Here is an 18,096-nt window from a genome sequence, read left to right on the forward strand (position 1 = left end):
TTTGGTGTTGTATTTTATTTTATTTTATTTTTTGTGGTGGCACAAGTACTGTTGCTTATTTACATTTTCAAGAAGATAAGACAAATAAGAGGCGTAATTAATGCTCGATAACAAATTTGTTAGACGATAAATTGTCCCACAACTTATTGCGATAAATGATGATATTGTTGTTTTGAGACCATTTTCATGTAATAATGGCACAATAATGCAAGAACATGTTCTCAAGTATCAGTAAACTTTAAATTGTAATGAACATTTAAACACTGGAACTGAAAGACATTGGAAATATCCAAAATAAATAGAGGAAACAACAGAAACAACAAATAAAATGAATTATGAAGTCTCTGTCTACAAAACTATCTTTCAAAAGAGGCTAGTTGAGACCAAAATACCAGACCGAATACTTTTATCATTCAGCTTTTGGTAAAAATGAAAGAGAAAAGAGAAAAACGATAAATCAAGCAAATGAAAATAATTGAGATTCTTTGAATTTGTTATGCAATTAATTAATTTATTGTTTATTGTGACAGGCCTGGGCTTAATGACTGGACCTGAGTGAAGTTATTCAAATATAACTAAATTGGTGTCAAATGTTTGTGCAGTAAAATTTTTGGTTTGTGTTGCAATCACTTTAAAGATATTAATAAAAAAAAAGTTTACTGATGTCATCAGAGGTCATCATCATCATCATCATCATCAATATTTTCAAAGCAAAAGCAGCACAAATTAAAATTGTTGTTGCACAAACACAATTAACATTGGCTCCAAATTTGTTTGATTTTTTTTAAAAATGTGAGCAGGGGAGCTGACCTCTGATGACCCTTGGATTTTCTTCTCTTTTTTTCCCCCTTTTGTTCTCTGTAAGAGTTTTTGCGGCGCTAGCGGCTCGTATTTTTTTGCGACAGTAGGCAGACAGGAAGGAGGGCGAGGAGAGGGGGGAAGACATGCGGCAAAGGTCGCCGGGACTGGGAGTCGAACCCGCGACGTCCGCGTCGAGGACTAAGGCCTCCAAACGTGGGACGTGCTAACCCCCTGCGCCACCACAGCGCGCCCCAGGATTTTCTTTTTATTAATGTCTTTAAAATTACCATCAAACATTCCATCACAGCATTATTATCACTTTACTTTTCCTTCCCTTAATTTCATTATTATTTTTTGTTTTGTCATAAAACATATGGCAATTTAGGCAATTCTCCTTCATTTTCTATAAAGGACAACAACCAAGTCAAAACAGACTGAGTCTATTGTGTATTTGCATATTTATTCATCCTCTGGACTTCAGGCGTTATTCTAGTTTATTGCAGCGTTAATAGAAAATCTGTACGGTCTGCATTTTGCAAGAGTCGATAAAAGGAAAGAAAACAAAATTTTGTCTGAGTTCCCCAATAGTGATGAAAAACAGAATATTCCCAGAAGAGCAGTTATAAAAATACATCACAAAGGCAAGAAATGAAGAAGAGGAAGGCGAGAGCTCGACTGCCGGAGCATTAAAAATAAAAATCAACATGTATGCGAAATGTTGTGTTTTTCTAGTCACACATGCTGTCGCTTTTACTCCTCTCTCCACTGTTTCTGCTGCCAGACTGTTGTTATTGATGACATCTTGATCATAATGTAAGTAAAGGTAATGTGTTGTGTCTTCTATGTGGTTTGCATGCTTTGCTCATCAAACTGTAACCATACACACACACACACACATTTACTGGGATAACAGGTTGGAGGAAGACCTGAGCAACATTGAAGTGCTTCAATCTAGAGTCTAAGTTTTGTAATGTTCACAGAAGACCTGTTTTGAGACCATTTTCAAGTAATATAGTGATAATGGCACAATAGTACATGTTCACCCTCTTAAAGATCAATAAACTTTTATGTTTTAAGGAATTCTTAACACTGGAACTGGTAGACATTTTAAATATCCCCAATAAAACACACACAAAAAAACAAAAATCTAAATAAAATGAAAAAAACCCCCCAACAAAACCCACTTACAACTGAAAAGATAAATAAAATGGATTATGATGTCTGTGTAAACAAAATTTCCCTTCAAAAAATGTCAATCATTAAAATGGAAATGATCAAGCTCATTTCAATTTATCATTCAATTAATAGATTAATTGAATCTACTACTCTCTGTGGAGACATCTGCTGAAGCTCTGGTGGTGATTATTAGTCCACAGTAAAGCTTTATAAATAATAAACAGTGTCAGAAAGTTGGAACCACAGAGCCTCACATCAGACCGTTCTGATGGGCTCCAGGCCCCTGAACTCACCACTTTAACATCTGAGAGCCCCTGCTGCTCCTGCTGACCCTCCCAGGTCACTCTGACCTGCAGAGTGACCATATATATACACACCCTGCGTCTCTGGTATGCATACACACATCTTTATTTATTGCTTTATTTACTTTGTGTGCTGTTCTGTGTTGTAGTTTGATCTGTTTTTATGCATTTATTTATGAGCGTTTCTGGAGGGCCCTGCTTTTCATGGCTATACATAAAATCTGGTTCTGAATTATTGTTCCTAGTAACATAATGGTTACATTAAAAAAATGGAAAAGTAATTAACTCATGTCTTTTTTTAAATTAGATTTATTAATGAGGGTGCATCTTAAAATATGGTATGCGTTTATGGGGTAGGAGTTCATAAGTTTCTTACTTCTTCCTTGTCCTTTTCAGGCATGTCAAGATTATTGTGGTACAAAAAACTTGTGTCTTTTGCCTTCCTTGTTCATCTGTGTGATTTTCATTCTGCCATCTTGTTCAAAAATACAAATAAATGGGGGTAGTAAGATCTATGTAGAGGAGAACGACAGTTTATTTGTTTGAATGAGTTGAGCGGTAGATATTTCCATATCTGCTCATGTTAACGTGAAGCTTTGCTATCAGGCTGGAGTCAGGCTGTGGTCTGGAAGGAAGCAGATGTCTGGATTGGATCAGGGAAGATGTTTTGGGTTCATTCACAAATCTTTCTTTTGGAAACATAAGCAGATTTTTATAGTCCTTGTTTCTAGAAGGTCTCACTCTGATGCTGAGGTGAAAGCAGACTCGCTGCCTCCCCCTCCTAACCAAAGCCTCGTTCCCATTCTGCAGGTGTACTACTCTCTGTGGAGACATCTGCTGAAGCTCTTCTGGTGGCTGGTGGTGGCCTACACCATGCTGGTGCTCATCTCCATTTACACATACCAGTTTGAAGACTTCCCCGAATACTGGAAGAACCTCACTGGTTTCACAGATGGACAGTATGTGTTTAAACTCCAGGGCTGTATACTCCCAGCTACTGGTCATCCTTTGAGTTTAGATCTAGAGTGTTGGGACTGACCCAGTAAGGTCTGAGCTGATGTGGTGAATGTTCTGCCGGTTGTAGGCTGGCGGCCGTCGGCCTGGAGACGTTCGCTCTGTCAGAGCTCTTCTCCAGCATCCTCATCCCGGGTTTCTTCCTGCTGGCCTGCATCCTGCAGCTGCACTACTTCCACAAGCCCTTCATGAAGACCACAGACCTGGAACACGTTACCCCCAAACACAGGTACACACACCGCTGCAGCCCGCCCGGCTTTTCCTGGACCTCTCTGTGTGCAGTGCTATATGTTGTAGGCAGAGTTGTGGTATATGTTGTGGCTACATTAACCTAGTTATATTTACTTGAGTAACTTTTTGGCAAAAACTGCCCTAGTTTACTAAGGTGCACTTTTTACTTTTGCTTGAGTAATATTTTCATAAAGTATCACGACTCTTAATTGGGTAAAATGTCTGGATTCTCTTCTCACTGTGATTAACTTCACTGAATGAAGAACAAAAATTCACCAAGCGCAGACATACAACTGCAGTTTTTGGATTGAAAATGTATTGTTTTTTTTGTCTGATTTTGCAATTATGTTATTTACATTAATTGCAGTGACTTGAATGAAATGTTTTTGCAGAAAATTTGCAGTACAATTCCACAATAGTGCAAAACAAGTGCTGTTGATTTTGTGATTGCTGGATTGGGAAAAGATGGAGGGAAAAGTGAATGTTGTTTGGCAGTAAAATACAAATTTCTTTGATATGATCGATCAAATAATAGTTAAGCACACAGCTGCTGTCTTGAAGGTTCAGTTTGTCTCTCTGGAGTCAAACTCCAGAGAGCTGTAGATGATGCAGCACAGACGACCAAAGACAAATATTGTAAAGGGTTGACTTCACTTCAAGATCTTCCTTTTTTTGTCACCCACTCAACTTGGAGTTATAATGGTCGAGTGTGGCTTGAACCTTTATGTTTGGTCCCCCTGATCAATCAGACATCTTTTTAATAAGATCTTCTGCCTCCAGGAGGAAGAATAAAGAAAGAAGGGAGGAAGTCGGCTCTGGTAATGTGAGGGTAAACCCTGATGAAGAAGAACAAGAAGTAGAAGAAGAAGAACTGGTGGAAGATGATGAAGAATCTGAAGATGAAGGTGAATACAATTATTTTTTTCTTTGCATTTTGAGATGTAAATCAGCATGTTGTTATGCTACAGTATGGTTCTATTGGTATAATCCCCACATGTGACAGATATTTTTATAATGGTATTCACATCATTGCTACAGTTGCCGGGTAAAATCCAGGTACCTGAACTATAAATAACTTTCTTCATAAAAGATAAAGTTTAGCTTAGAAAACCTATTACCAACTGGAGCTAAACTGTACGATTTTCTTTTACAGTTATCATATTGGTATGGATGTATAAATGACCTTGTAATCTGCTATTAGAATGAATGAACCATATTTTTCTGTATGCTAAATAAATAATCATCAAATTCACATCCTGGCGTGATTGTTGATGGTCTCTGTCCTGTCTGTGAGGACTCTCCGTATTCAAGGTAGTTTCTCCCTCATTCCAGAGTTGGTTCCCACTAAGTGGGGCCTGGTGATGGACAGGATTCTGGTTCTGTCCAGGAAGTTCACCGACATCCTTACTAAAGTCCAGGGGTTCCTTTGGAGAATTCTGGAGCTTCACATCCTCAAAATGGTGGCCTTTTTCTCCGTGTGGGTTGCACTTGAAGAGGTAAATATAGAGAGAGTGACAGTTATGAGAACATGTTGTAGTAAAGGCTGTAAATCCTGTTTCTGTGTGGCCCAGACATGTCAGTGAGGTTAACTGTGCTCATAAATAATACTTGGAGTCCATCTTCACTCTAAACTGACTCATGATGAGTTTGTTTATGGAGGAATATGGATATATGTCGACTCAGCAACATTAGGCGACCTCTAGTGACCATGTAAGGAAGTGCAAGTGTTTACTATACGCGTTGTCTCGGTTACCGACAAAAGGGAGTGCTGCATGATGATAGGATTGTGAAAGTATGTATTTTAGCGCAAGAACAAGGCAGTTTGGATTTCCCCTCCCATACCTAGAAGTGCCTCCTCTTTTATCTGAAAGCAGTTGCACAACCGTGGCCAGATCAGGTGCTCTCACTGAGCGACTCTGGCAGCAAATATGTGGAGGAATTTAACACTTAAGAATGTAGCTGTTCCAGGGTTTTAAACCGGAGTCATGTTACCTGATGCTGTACTAAGTGGCTTTGTCTCAGAGTGATAACCCTTATCTGAGTGCATTTGAATTTGTAACACACTGGTATTTATTCAAACACTTTTGCCAAGGACTAACAGAAGAATGTCACAGTTGGATGCTCCGACATTATGATGAACACACACATCAGACCTCGCTTTGCTGACGATAACCTGGGCTAACTGTGAACTTCTAGAAGGGCCTAGTCAAAGTCGACCCGATTTCAAATTGGTGGGCTACCGATAAAAGTTAGTCTTATGTCGGAAAACCAACTTCTTCTGCCGAGAAGATTGGTCAAATATTTACCCAGAATTATGTCACATCGTGTTGATGGCTACAGTAAATGCCGGGTGAGGGTACAGCTTACTGACAGTTTTATAGCACTGTGGGTTTCACAGTGTTAGCATGTGAAGGAATCAAAAATAAATGAAAACTTGCGCATCCAGCTGTTGTTTGCAAAATTCCTTGAAGTTGTTTGTTGTATTTTTATTCCCTGCAGGGAACTTGTGTATTCTGGTATATATAAATGATGTTAAAGTTCTGATTCCTCTTGGACAGTGTGACGTAATCTTTGCTGTCTTTCTTGTCCCATCTGAAGCCATCGGTGATGAACCTGGTTCTGGTGGTGTTGTGGTCTCTGGCGATGCCGTTTAGCCGCTTCAGGCCCATGGCATCGTGCCTGTCCACGGTCTGGGTGTGTGTCATCATCGTCTGCAAGATGCTGTACCAACTTAGTGTGGTCAACCCCACCGAGTACTCCTGCAACTGTAGCATGGTAAGACACACCTCGGCTCCAATGAACGCAGCAACCTGGTGTCATTGGCTCTGTTCTCTGTTGAAGCTTTAGCTCTAAGTTGCATATGTTGCTGTGTGTCTTTAATCTCTGATAGCCGCTAACAAACACAACCAACCTCCTACCAGAGGAGATGATGAACTCCACACTTTACAAGGAGCCTATAGATCCAGCCAAGTGGTTTGGCATAAGGAAAGATGCGACTGCTTTGGGGTACAGCAAGGTAAGGCCAATTCTCATTTCCCCATAACTGATTCTGTTGTGTTGTGGATTCATTGATTCTTTAAATAATCAATATTAGATCGGATCCTTCCTCTGATCTGTGCTTAAACCACAATCTCTCTGTCTCTTTGTCAGTGTGAATGAAAACATTTCCAAAACTCCCATCTTCCAGCCTAAAATGGAAGATCAAACATCAGATGTCATTCTGACATGGTTTGTCTGTCATATGTTTGTTCCAGAATCATCTGATCGTGCTGATGCTGCTGGTGTTTGAGGCTACAGTATATCGTCACCAGGCTCACCATTATCGGCAGCTGCTGCGATCCCCTCCCGCCATACCGACTCTCTTCCCCTCTGCAAAGAGAGACACTTTGGACAACGGCCTCGTTCCGTGCTTGAAGTACCTGCTCAACTACGCCTTCTACAAGTTTGGGTTGGAGGTGGGCCATTATCGCATCACATTTTCACTGCACTGCACTTCTGTCATGCTTCAAATGCATTTTAATCCTTTAAACTCTCCCCCTTTTCCTACAAAAAGATATGCTTTCTGATGACGGTGAATGTGATTGGTCAGCGGATGAACTTTTTGGTCATAATCCATGGCTGCTGGATGGTGGCCCTGCTGGTAAGGCGGCGGCGAGCGGCGATAGCCAAGATCTGGCCTAAGTACTGCCTCTTCCTGTCCATCTTCATGATCTACCAGTACCTGCTGTGTGTGGGCATTCCTCCTGCTCTCTGCATAGGTGAGTGCTCCGAGGATGGAAGAACAGATGGTTCTGCTCATTTCAGGATGAATTTTATAATAAGACCATTCAGGCTTGTAGTAGCCTGGCGGGCCTCCAGACTTTACTCGCGTCCCACCAGGCTAAAAATAGTTTGTTTATGTATTCTAAATATTTTTGTTCACCAGTGATGGCAAGGACGGTTTAAATAGTCGCTTCGGTGAAACTGTTTGAAGCACAAACAATGGCAACATAGTGTGGTCAGTATGTGAACACATACAGAGACTGAGGTCTTTATTTATTTCACTGGAACTGTGTAACCACTGCCTGTCTCCACATGCTAACAAGTGCATCAAGTAAAGTGACAAGTCACAGAAAAAAAAAATCAGGACACTTTAATTAGGATAAAACAATTGAGGTGAAAAAGATTAATATTTATTTGACCTATTTTTTTAAGATGTTACAGTTGATGTTTAGGTATTGTTTATAATGTCTTCCAATAACACATGATTATCTGGTGATATTTTCAAAGTTCCTGACATTTTTAAACTCAAAAACATGGTGGGACACTGACTAAAATCAAATTCTTGAGGATTTTGAATCAATTCAGAATTGCCAAATCTAAGAATTGTGTTTCTCTGTAGAATCTATTTTTTTCTGCTCTTCTGTCAGAGGGTGGATGATTTTTTTTTACCCTCCACCTTTCCCTCCAGCAGCTGTCTGTATGCAGCATAAAATCCCAGACAGTAGACCGTCAGCAGGCGCTTGGAGTTGAGTTTTAGTCTGGGACTTTGATCTGAACCAGACTCTGGTACTGGATGTCAGAACCAGAAACCTCCAGCTGTAACCTCTGAAGTCTGGTAGATTTGACCTTTTCTCCTGTTCTCTGTGTGTCTATACAGATTACCCATGGAGGTGGAACAATCAGCTGTTGATGAGCTCAGCGCTCATTAAATGGATCTATCTGCCCGACTTCTACACCGTGCCCAACTCCAAAAACCTGATGGGTCGGTTTGGTGCCTCTGTGTGGAGCGACTCATATCTGAGCAAATCATAGAGTTTAATCTCATTTAAGAAGCATTTCTTTGCTTTGCTTGTGCTTTTAATGGCTGATGGTAATTGTGAATTGAGCAGTTATTCTGAATATTTCTGTACTAAAGTCCTTAAAGGTATGTAACTTTAACAACAACAAAAAAACCACGTTTTTTTTACGTTTGTTGAAACTGTCACTATGTCGCCACAGTATGGTATGAGACAGATCATCTCTGAAAAAAATCGAGCTCCTCCGCCTCCTCCCAGTTCTCTCAGTGCTAATTAGAAACAACTAATCAGAGTCTAGCGGCAGGTTTTAGCGCTGTCAATCACAATCTTGTGTGGCGCTGATCATCCTCTCTCCCCTCCCCCCATTTATCGCTGCTACCGCTACAACTTTTCCCTACCAGCACATCCTGTTGTGAATTCAATGCTGGTTCACATAGCCACCAATGACGGCGGATAAACGGTTTTGCTGTTGTTTCTCTGCCATTAGCACATTTAGCAGCGAGAACATGAGGTTGAGGGACAGCGCTAAGACCCTCCTTCTGACTCTGATTGGTTGTTTGTGACCGGGAGTCTCATCAGATACTGTCACAACATGACACTTTTGACAAATATGCAAAAAAATGTATTCTTTCTAAGAGTTACATACCGCAGCGTTAACCTTAAGATGTGTGCAATTCTTCAGAGTTTTCTCAGTGTCCATGTGTGAAACAACTGAACTGAATCTGTTAGAAGTAGGCCAGTGTTCCAGGTTGATGATGAGGAGGATGAGGAGGACGAGGGGTCACGTCTTGTTTCTGTTCACAGCGGACTTCCTGCTGCTGATGTGTGCGTCCCAGCAGTGGAAGGTGTTTGAGTGTGAGAAGCAGGAGGAGTGGATGGTCCAAGCAGGAGAGAACACCGATGAGCCTGATCCAATGGAGGGCCAGCTCTTTAACCCGGCGCCTAACTTCATCAACTGCAGGTGGAGTTTACTGAACTCTGTGTTCACAAATGGAAACACTTCTCGGGATCTGTTGTGACGTGACGCCGTGCGCCCCCTGCAGGAGTTATCTGGACATGGTGAAGGTTCTGGTGTTTCGGTACTTCTTCTGGTTCGTGCTGTCCATGGTGTTCATCACAGGCGCCACCCGGATCTCCGTGTTCGGACTGGGTTATCTGATCGCCTCCTTCTTTTTCCTGCTGTTTGGAACCAAGCTGCTGGTCAAACCGTCCAGAGTCCGTCTGATGCTGTGGGACTGCCTCATCATCTACAACGTGGCCGTCATTATATCTAAGAATGCCTTATCTGTGAGTATAAAGCTTCTGGTTTGCTCCTTGTCTGCCCTGTTTAGAGAGATGTTTTCTTAACTTTTAAGTTTGTGAAAGTTATTGCTTTATTGCTTGAATTTACTAGAATTATTAGAGTTATCCCCTGTCCCTGGAAGAATAGCTGGGGATTGACAATGGATGGGTATAACAATAATTTGTTATTGGCGTTAAGCAGATACTGAATTACCTAAAGATTGTTCATGCCACTTTACCGTATGCAAGAGAAAAAAGTAGGTGTGATGCAAATTAGCAATATCAGGCATACTTGGTTATAGTGTTGTTGTTATTATTATTATTATTATTATTAGTAGTAGTAGTAGTAGTAGTAGTAAAATATTAATGAAACTCATTTTAGGGGTATGTAGATAATTTTATTGTTGCTGCTATTGCCAAACACGATTATGAAACTGATTTACAGAATAATCTTCTCTTCCATCATTAACAGTGTTTCAGTCACTTCTTGCTGTTAAACCATCTGATCTGATCACTAGATGGCAGTAAAACACATCTAATATGATTTTGTGTGTTGAATATGCATCAGCAGTCATCCCAGCTGCTCTGCAAGGTGGAGGAATTGCTGTTATTTGGTTGAGTAAAACATTTCAGCTAAGTGATCCCAACCACTGGTTTTAGTTCTTAAGTTTGTTGCAACGTGTCTGTTATCTGCTCTGCGTGGCCCCTCACCATGTTTGTGACGTTCGAAATTCTGACGGAAAAAAATATTGAATTATTAAATAGTCAGTGGGAGCACTGAAGTCAAGTAATTAATTTACAGTCATTCTATATCAAAAATATACAATGAAAGGTGCAAGGTACACTCCAGTGCAAGCAGTCAAAGCACTGAGAGTTTGTTCTTACATTATCCTTTCAGAATCTGTCATAAAAAACTGAATTAAGTTTTACTTTCTTTCTCGGTCTGTGTGTGTGTGTGTGTGTGCGTGTTGCAGATCCTGGCCTGTGTGTTTGTGTCTGAGATGCAGGCGAGGTTCTGTTGGGTGATTCAGCTCTTCAGCCTGGTCTGCACAGTTAAAGGATATTATGATCGTAAGTCCTTCACTTACCACCTGATGTCATTTATACTGTAAACAGACAGAATAAAAGTCTGGTTACAGTATACATTATACATGGTATAAACCAGCCATTTATACTGTCTGGTTATACACACAGTGTTGGTGTTAAGCAGATACTAAATTACCTAGTCCCTTAATCTCTAGGTTACCTAAAGTGAAAGTTAGAATTCATATGAAAAAATATTTAGCCTCAGGGGGAATTGAGGATTTAGAAAATAATTACTCTGAATTACAAATCCAAGTCTTATTTGAAACACGTTCTTTCTGTTTTGCATTAATCTGACAGATTCCTGATTATTTTCTCCACATTCTCCGTGTTCTTTTTTCTTTTTTTCTTCTCCCAGCTGCTGCGGTGAGCGGCGACACGTGCAGTCTGCCAGTGGAAGAAGCGGGCATTCTGTGGGACAGCTTGTGTCTGCTCTGCCTCCTGCTGCAGAGGAGAGTCTTCCTCAGTTTCTACTTCCTGCATGTGACAACAGAGCTGCAGGCGTTTGCCAAGCAGGCGTCGAGGTAAAGCGCAGCGTGAACCCAGAACAGCTTTCCCTTCAACAGACACTAGAGTCGTGGATTTAAGAGGCTGAACACTCGGGGCCTGGCTGAAGCATTTCTACCATTTGAACCTTTTCACATTTTTTGAAGGGCAATATAGTTTACAGAGATCCATTTTATTTGTTGTTTCTGTTGCTTTATTTTAAATGTCTTCCAGGTTCCAGCGTTAAACGTTCATTAGGGTTTAAAGTTTATCGATCCTTCAGAATGTGTTCTTGCCAGCAGGATTTCACTTCACTGTGAAATCCCAGTTGTTTATTTGTTTGTGTTGTCATTATTTTCTGTGGATACTCAAGAAATGTACCAACAGGCATTTTTCTTTTCTGTCTCTCAGAGGGTTTGAGCTCTTCAGAGCCAGCATCATGAAGAACGTTAAGTTTCACCAACAGATCGAAAAGAAATCGCTGTCGCAGCTCAAAAAGTCGTGAGTTTTCTCTTTATGAAATGATAAACTGATTTTAAAATGATATGAAGCTCAGCAGGAGTTTTGGAAGTGCAAACTAAAACGGTCTTGATGCTAAAACGTCTTTTGTCCTTTCTTATTTTCCTCCTTTCGTTTCCTCTTCCTCTGCCCAGCATGCAGAGGATTCGCTCCAAGCAGCAAAAGTACAAGGATGGACAGAAAAGCGGTGACGTCTCCACAGAAACGCAGGAAGCCGCCTCAAGCAGCACTGACCACTCCTCTGAAGCTGGTAAATGTAGTCCACCACTTCTACGACCTTCTGTAAATGGCGTCACTAGTTTCATTCTTTTGAATGGCTTTAATCTCATGTAAACCTTTCATTCCAGAATCCCAGAAAGACAAGAAGAAGTCTAAGAAGAGAAACTGGTACCAGCCGTGGATCGACCACGCAGGAGGTACTTCTATTCATCCATAGCCTGAAACTTTGCTGCGTTTATTTTATATGATAAATATTAGTGCATGATTGTGAATTGGCTCCAACTTTGGAACTGGTTTTCAATTTCTTTCTTTCGTTTCAAACCTCAACACGGAGTTACTAAGAATTAATATTAAGAAGGACAAACGTTTCGATCTGTAGAAGTTCAAACAGTGTTCAAAGTTCTGACCCGAGTCCATAAAACAGGAGGCAGCGAGATGAACGCAGAACGCAGGGGCGGAGCCAGGGGGGCGGGGGGGGGGGGGGGGGGGGGGGGGGTACTGGCCCCCCTGACATCTGATTGGCCCCCCTAGTCCCCCCTACCCCCACCCCGATGATTCACATGTAACAGCACCAGGTCATTCCTACACATTATTTGGAATAAGCCACACTAATGTCCAAAGAAGAAAAACAATAATAAATATATGAAAAGAAAATGTATAAAACTTTATATAAGCCCGTGTGATGATATTAAGATATTAATAATGAAACAAATGGAAATTTACAAGAACAACAAAGAGAAACGTAGCCCAAGTTTTGGAAAAACAGAAGGAGTCAGTGAAGAATAGCTGCAGGGAACCGGAGGGAAGGAAAGGCAGCTGGGGAAGACAGCAGGCAGAGGGAAATTATATGTTTATATGAATATTATATTTTCAGTAGGGGAGCAAGCTGCCAGGTAATGAGAAAAACCAAAGGAGAAAGCAGAGAGAATGAAAAAGGGGGAAGCAAATCTGAAATGAATCAAAGTGGTAAACAAAACAAGGAAACACTCATTTAAAGAAAACAAACATCCCAAACACAAAGAATGAGAATAAATAAGCTGACATGGAGAATAAAGTGGCAAGATGTGACCAAACAAACGATAAAGATGCATTTAAAACAAGAACACGAATGAAACTAAAAGTCCAAGCATCTACATAGGACAGCAGGTAGAAACACGCCCAACAGATTTCCAGCTGTAATTAAAGCAGAATGTAGTTATTCAGAGTACAGAGCACTGCCACGCTTCCTTTCCAGAGTTATATTTGTATTTAAAAAAAAGATCATTTTACATCATTTTGCTCATCCTCCACAATTCTGTCATATAAAATGCTAATAAAGCCAGTTCAAGTGTACGACTGTTGTGTGGCTAAACATGAAAAGGTTCAAGGAGTATGAATACTTTTGCAAGGTGAGGTAAATAACATTTTATTAAAGTTTTTTTTTTTCTTTACAGAATAGTTAGTACTGTATATCATGCCAGAGCCTCCAGTATAATCTGACAGAGTGAGTTTGTTTGTGTCTGCTGCTCAGTCATCCACTCAGGAGACTACTACCTGTTTGAGTCTGACAGCGAGGATGAAGAGGACCTGAACTACGAAGAGAAGAAGCCTCAGGCTCAGACTGCGTGCCAGGTCAGAACCCAACCCTCGTCCTCATAGTTCATGCATGTCGATGAATTAGCAGCTGTTAAATGGAAACGTGTCTCCCAGTTGGCGTACCAGGCCTGGGTGACGAGTGTGAAGGCAGCTTTGAGAGAACGCCAGAGACGTCAGGGACACATGAAGGCTGTCAAAAGAAAAGAGTCAAAGAAAGCAGAAAGAGGAGGTTCCCAACAGGAGGCTCTTACTCTGAAGGGTAATAACTTTGTGCCAATGAAACTTAGAATCTATTAAAAGTCTTTGGATTTGACTGAAATGGATCTTCAAATGGATATTGGTAACAATGTGCCCGATCCATAAGTGCAGAACTATTCAGTCTAATTCTATGATTTGTGCGTCGAGTGACATCATGCTTTATCATTTATTTTGCATTATCTTTAGATTTCATAGTTGCACTTTCTGAACAATTTGAAAGATTTGTTGCCGTTTATTTCGTACATGCTTGCCTGAAGTAGTTGACCTACGGTTTTTGTCAATTTCTTTCTTTATTTTACGTTGACGGTTCAACTCCTCATTGCGCCGACTGAACAAATTAAACTTGTGTTGTTTTTATGTGTTTGACCAAACTTGTGAACGTATTGGTGTATTTCAGTACTCTGCACCAGTGTAACTGGTGCAGGGTTATCAAATAAGTGTGTAATTCTGTCTGTGTTTAAAAAAACAACAAAAGAAGCATTTTTCTCATTCCTAGTTATGATGAATTGCTAAACTACAGTACTGTGCCAGGTAAAGTAGCTCAGCTGTACTGGCACAAGCTCATCAATCTCTTGTTCTCTTGTTGTCTGCATGTGTGTGTGTGTGTGTGTGTGTGCGTGTGTGTGTGTGTGTGTGTAGCTTGTGCAGATGAAGTTTTTGAGGAGGCCGATGACAACTGTGAAGTTGAGGAACCTGAGGAGGAAGAGTCTGGTACGTAAACATTTACAATGAATATCCATATCTGGTGGGTGTTGGATCTAGCCCAGAGTCTGTAGCTGCACTCTCATTGGTCGGCTTCAGCTGTGGAATAAATTACAACCAGGTGCTATTTTAGGGCAGAAATACTGTTTAACCAAACACTAAGCAGTTACTGAATAATTTTTAAATATGCTTAATCTCTGAGGCAGGAATAATAATAGTAGTTATATTTGTAAAAACTTATGACAAATCAGAGCTGTCAATAAGCGCAAAAATGAAATAAAAAAAATGGGATGAAATTGGTCTTCTGAAATGTCATATTTATGATTCACAACAACTTTAAAGTTTTGTACCTTAGGGGAAAATTTCGTCCTGCATTGCTGCTGAATTAAACATATATTTGCACTTTTGTATCTGGATTGAACATGTGGAATATTTCCACATGTTCAATAATATTTTTACTCGTTGGCATTCAGTTGAGGTCTGATACTGTAACTTCTCTGCTGTTATGTTTTAGTCTTCTTTTCTTGTCATTGTTTAATTCTAATCTGATTTTATATTTTTCATACGTCCTGGTACAACACTTTGGTGGCGTTTTAATCCGTTTTTAAAAGTGCTACGTAAAATAAACTTGACATTGACATTGAATTGGCAAGAACCATCCGAGCTAGGACACGGCCTTGAGCTTTTTGCTGTGTGCTGCAGTGCATGGAGAGATGGTGCAGAAGATCCTGGACATCCTGCGCTTCCTGTGGGCCATTATCCTGGCCATGGTGGACGGAGTGACCCAGTGGCTCAATCTGCTCACGAAGCAGTACAGAGACACATCCACGGTCCTGTGCAATGAACGCTACTTCATCATCCACAAAATTAAGCAGGTGTGTGCAGAGCTGAAACCTTTCTTCCTTTACATTGGTTTGTTTGTTGGACCAAAATGTGAAGGAACACAAGCATTTTTTTCTTTAAAAAATAATAATTATACAGTTGTACAATGTCTGTCCCACAAAGGCTGAATATGTGTCTTCCCGGTTACTGCAGCGGGACACAGCCGAGTCCAGAGAAGACCTGGTGTCCCAGAACAGTGAGAGTTCCAGTCGGAACACAAGTTTGGATCCAGAACAGGCTGCCAGAAGCAGGTCAGTGTGACATTGACCATAGCTTCTTCTTACCCTCCATGTTGTTATTTATATCGTCAACGTGTTTCAACATGCCACAAACCGTAACTGTGGTAAAAACTGATCAACACAGCACCATGAAGTAGGAAAAGGTCGTACGTTCAGGCTGATGTTAGAGAGTCCTGGACCTGTTTCACTGGACTTCAACTGGTGACCCAACTGTGTCTGATGTAAACTAGTTCTTATTCTAGGAGCACCAACCTCAGTCTGATGCTAAAGGAGTCTTTGGGTTGAACATCTTCATTCTGCCACCAGACTAAAAAGTCCTTCATGCTCCAGCGAGTCTTTAGGACTCAGAGGGAGATGGTGAAGATGTCATAGGGTACATTCAGTAGATCATGACCAAAGCATTCCAGGACTTGGTCTGGAATGCTGTCTTGGAGGAATGTTGTTTGAGGAAAGTGAGCCTGAATCTGTGGGACGTGTTGAAACCTGGAAGGTGTTTGTTGCCTCAGGCAGAAACATGCTCCTGGGTCATTGATCATCTCTGCTGCTTTTGATGCCCTTTCAACTTTTCTGTGTCACCAATGGAGAAATGACTTCAGACTAAAGTTGGCCTTTGCCTTCTTATTTTTGGACCTGAGGTCTTTCCTTGTAGAGTAGAGGTGTTTCCACTGACCTGGTGGGCTGATCCCGTTTCAGGAGGACAGATGGTTGGTCTCTCTGCACTCGGGGCAGAAGCTGAGGCTGAAGGGCACGGGGTCGTCACCGAGGTGATGACATCCTCCATGCTTCCTAATGCAGATGACGCCAGCTTTTACAGCCTCGCTGCTATTCAACCTTATTCCTTTTAATTCTCAAGAGTAACGGCGCCTTTCCTTTTTATTTGTTTTGTTTTTGATCCAGTTTCTGTAAAATACACTCCACTAAAACTACTCCACTTTGAAACAGTTGACCCCAGCTCTGTAATAAAAACATCCACGATCTGCCGGGGATTTCAGGTTCTGTTCTAGAAGTGTTATATTTGTCTTCCCTGGAGTTCCTCAGGTTAAGATTGTTAAACTAATTTACCTAACTGCTTGTCAGAAAGGAAACAGAAGTTAAAAATAATAATCTTTGATATAGTTCTGAAAAGACAGAATGTTTGATCATTAACAACAGTATGATCCTTCAAACCAGGATACATATTGGCCTTTTAGTAATGGTCCAGTACAATACTGGACCATTACACTGTAATGGACCATTGCACTACTACTACACTGTAGTGTAGATCCAATACACTACAGTGGACCGTTGTATATACTGGCGTTAGCGAACTCAGCCACCTGCTAATAGCAGAATCCTCTGAAGCACTCGCAACTGCCCATTTTAATAGTTCAAACACCAAATGCATCTTAATATGCATTAATACACACAGTGGAACCTTCTTGAGGGTTCAACCAATCAGTGTCAAGGAAGGTCAATGGCACTTCATGATTGGTTGTGTTGCAATCAGATTATTCAGTAGCATTATGTCTTCATTTTTCAGATTCCTAAGCTGCGTTTTTTTCTTTTCTCGAGTATTTTAAGTTTTCTCTAAGAAAATCTAAGATTTTGTGAATTATAAATCACAAATAATTTGGAGTTACAATCCGCCAAAAAAAAAAAATCAGCGAACAGATGAATCCTTGAATTCTGAACCTTGAACAGGCGGGTCCTGGGTACTGGGTTAACAGGGACATGTGGTTTATTTGATACAGTTGAAGGCTTCTTTAATGTTTATGTGTGAGTTCATGAGCCAGTTCAACAGGCCGTCATTATTGGTCAACTCAGCAGGGCAACTCAAGAACTACTTCCTTTCTTATTTCAAAATAAGAGTCCTATGCCCAGATTCTTAAAGCTTTCACCTTTACATCCAAGTTCCATAATAATAACTTAGTTTTTCAGAAAACATCACATAGACCCCAGTCAGTAAGTGCTTTGCTTTAGTCGTGTAGCTTCATGTAGCTCTTATGACATGACTAGCGACATGTTGGTACTAAAGAAGGGTCTGCTTGAGATGCTGCAGCTAAAAAGAAACTAACGGATAGAAAGAAAGTCAATCTTTAAAGGTTTGTTCTGAAATGTTTTCTGGTTCTTTGTGTTCACATGTACATGTGTGTCTCTACCTAGATTGGAAACCCCGAGGCGCAGCAGCAACGGGAATCTCCTCACTGAAAACGTCCTGAGCAGCAGCGTGGGACTACAACCAGAACCGCTGAGACAAACCAGACACTCCAGAACGGCCAGTGAGATCCTGTCCAACAGGTGAGTCATCTGACCATGGAGAATGTTTACTCTCTGTAAAGCAGACAGCAGTGACTCTGCAGTAGCAACACCAGACTCGATGCAAGAGGTGCGGGGTGATGTGCAGGGGGAGAATGCTGATTGGTAAAGAGGCAGTATTAAGTGAAATCAACTCTTTTGAGCTTTGCGTCATGTTACGATGTTATTTCCTCATCAAAAACATACGTGGAGTGTTGCCTTGATTCTTTCGTGCAAGTTTGAGAGATCCTCTAATCTCCATGGCAACCATTCAGC

The 18,096-nt window shown here is 40.9% G+C and overlaps 1 protein-coding gene across 4 annotated transcripts in view; it reads left to right on the forward strand.

Moving 5' to 3' along the window:
* Positions 1–18,096, forward strand: part of piezo1 (piezo type mechanosensitive ion channel component 1 (Er blood group)) — a 70,529-nt gene that overhangs the window by 38,577 nt on the left and 13,856 nt on the right. For all 4 annotated transcript variants that reach the window (XM_032552626.1, XM_032552625.1, XM_032552624.1 and 1 more), the window contains 22 exons: positions 3,090–3,238; positions 3,364–3,522; positions 4,305–4,429; positions 4,857–5,020; positions 6,123–6,299; positions 6,415–6,540; positions 6,779–6,979; positions 7,078–7,282; positions 8,164–8,268; positions 9,107–9,263; positions 9,346–9,589; positions 10,558–10,654; positions 11,025–11,190; positions 11,564–11,653; positions 11,806–11,921; positions 12,019–12,087; positions 13,401–13,501; positions 13,580–13,724; positions 14,363–14,434; positions 15,128–15,300; positions 15,461–15,558; positions 17,689–17,823. In XM_032552626.1, the coding sequence (XP_032408517.1) occupies positions 3,090–3,238; positions 3,364–3,522; positions 4,305–4,429; positions 4,857–5,020; positions 6,123–6,299; positions 6,415–6,540; positions 6,779–6,979; positions 7,078–7,282; positions 8,164–8,268; positions 9,107–9,263; positions 9,346–9,589; positions 10,558–10,654; positions 11,025–11,190; positions 11,564–11,653; positions 11,806–11,921; positions 12,019–12,087; positions 13,401–13,501; positions 13,580–13,724; positions 14,363–14,434; positions 15,128–15,300; positions 15,461–15,558; positions 17,689–17,823 (3,074 nt within the window). The remainder of the gene's footprint in view (positions 1–3,089; positions 3,239–3,363; positions 3,523–4,304; positions 4,430–4,856; positions 5,021–6,122; positions 6,300–6,414; positions 6,541–6,778; positions 6,980–7,077; positions 7,283–8,163; positions 8,269–9,106; positions 9,264–9,345; positions 9,590–10,557; positions 10,655–11,024; positions 11,191–11,563; positions 11,654–11,805; positions 11,922–12,018; positions 12,088–13,400; positions 13,502–13,579; positions 13,725–14,362; positions 14,435–15,127; positions 15,301–15,460; positions 15,559–17,688; positions 17,824–18,096) is intronic.

The sequence above is a fragment of the Xiphophorus hellerii genome, chromosome 22 (genome assembly GCF_003331165.1).
Source record: "Xiphophorus hellerii strain 12219 chromosome 22, Xiphophorus_hellerii-4.1, whole genome shotgun sequence".
Classification (NCBI taxonomy): Eukaryota; Metazoa; Chordata; class Actinopteri; order Cyprinodontiformes; family Poeciliidae; genus Xiphophorus; species Xiphophorus hellerii.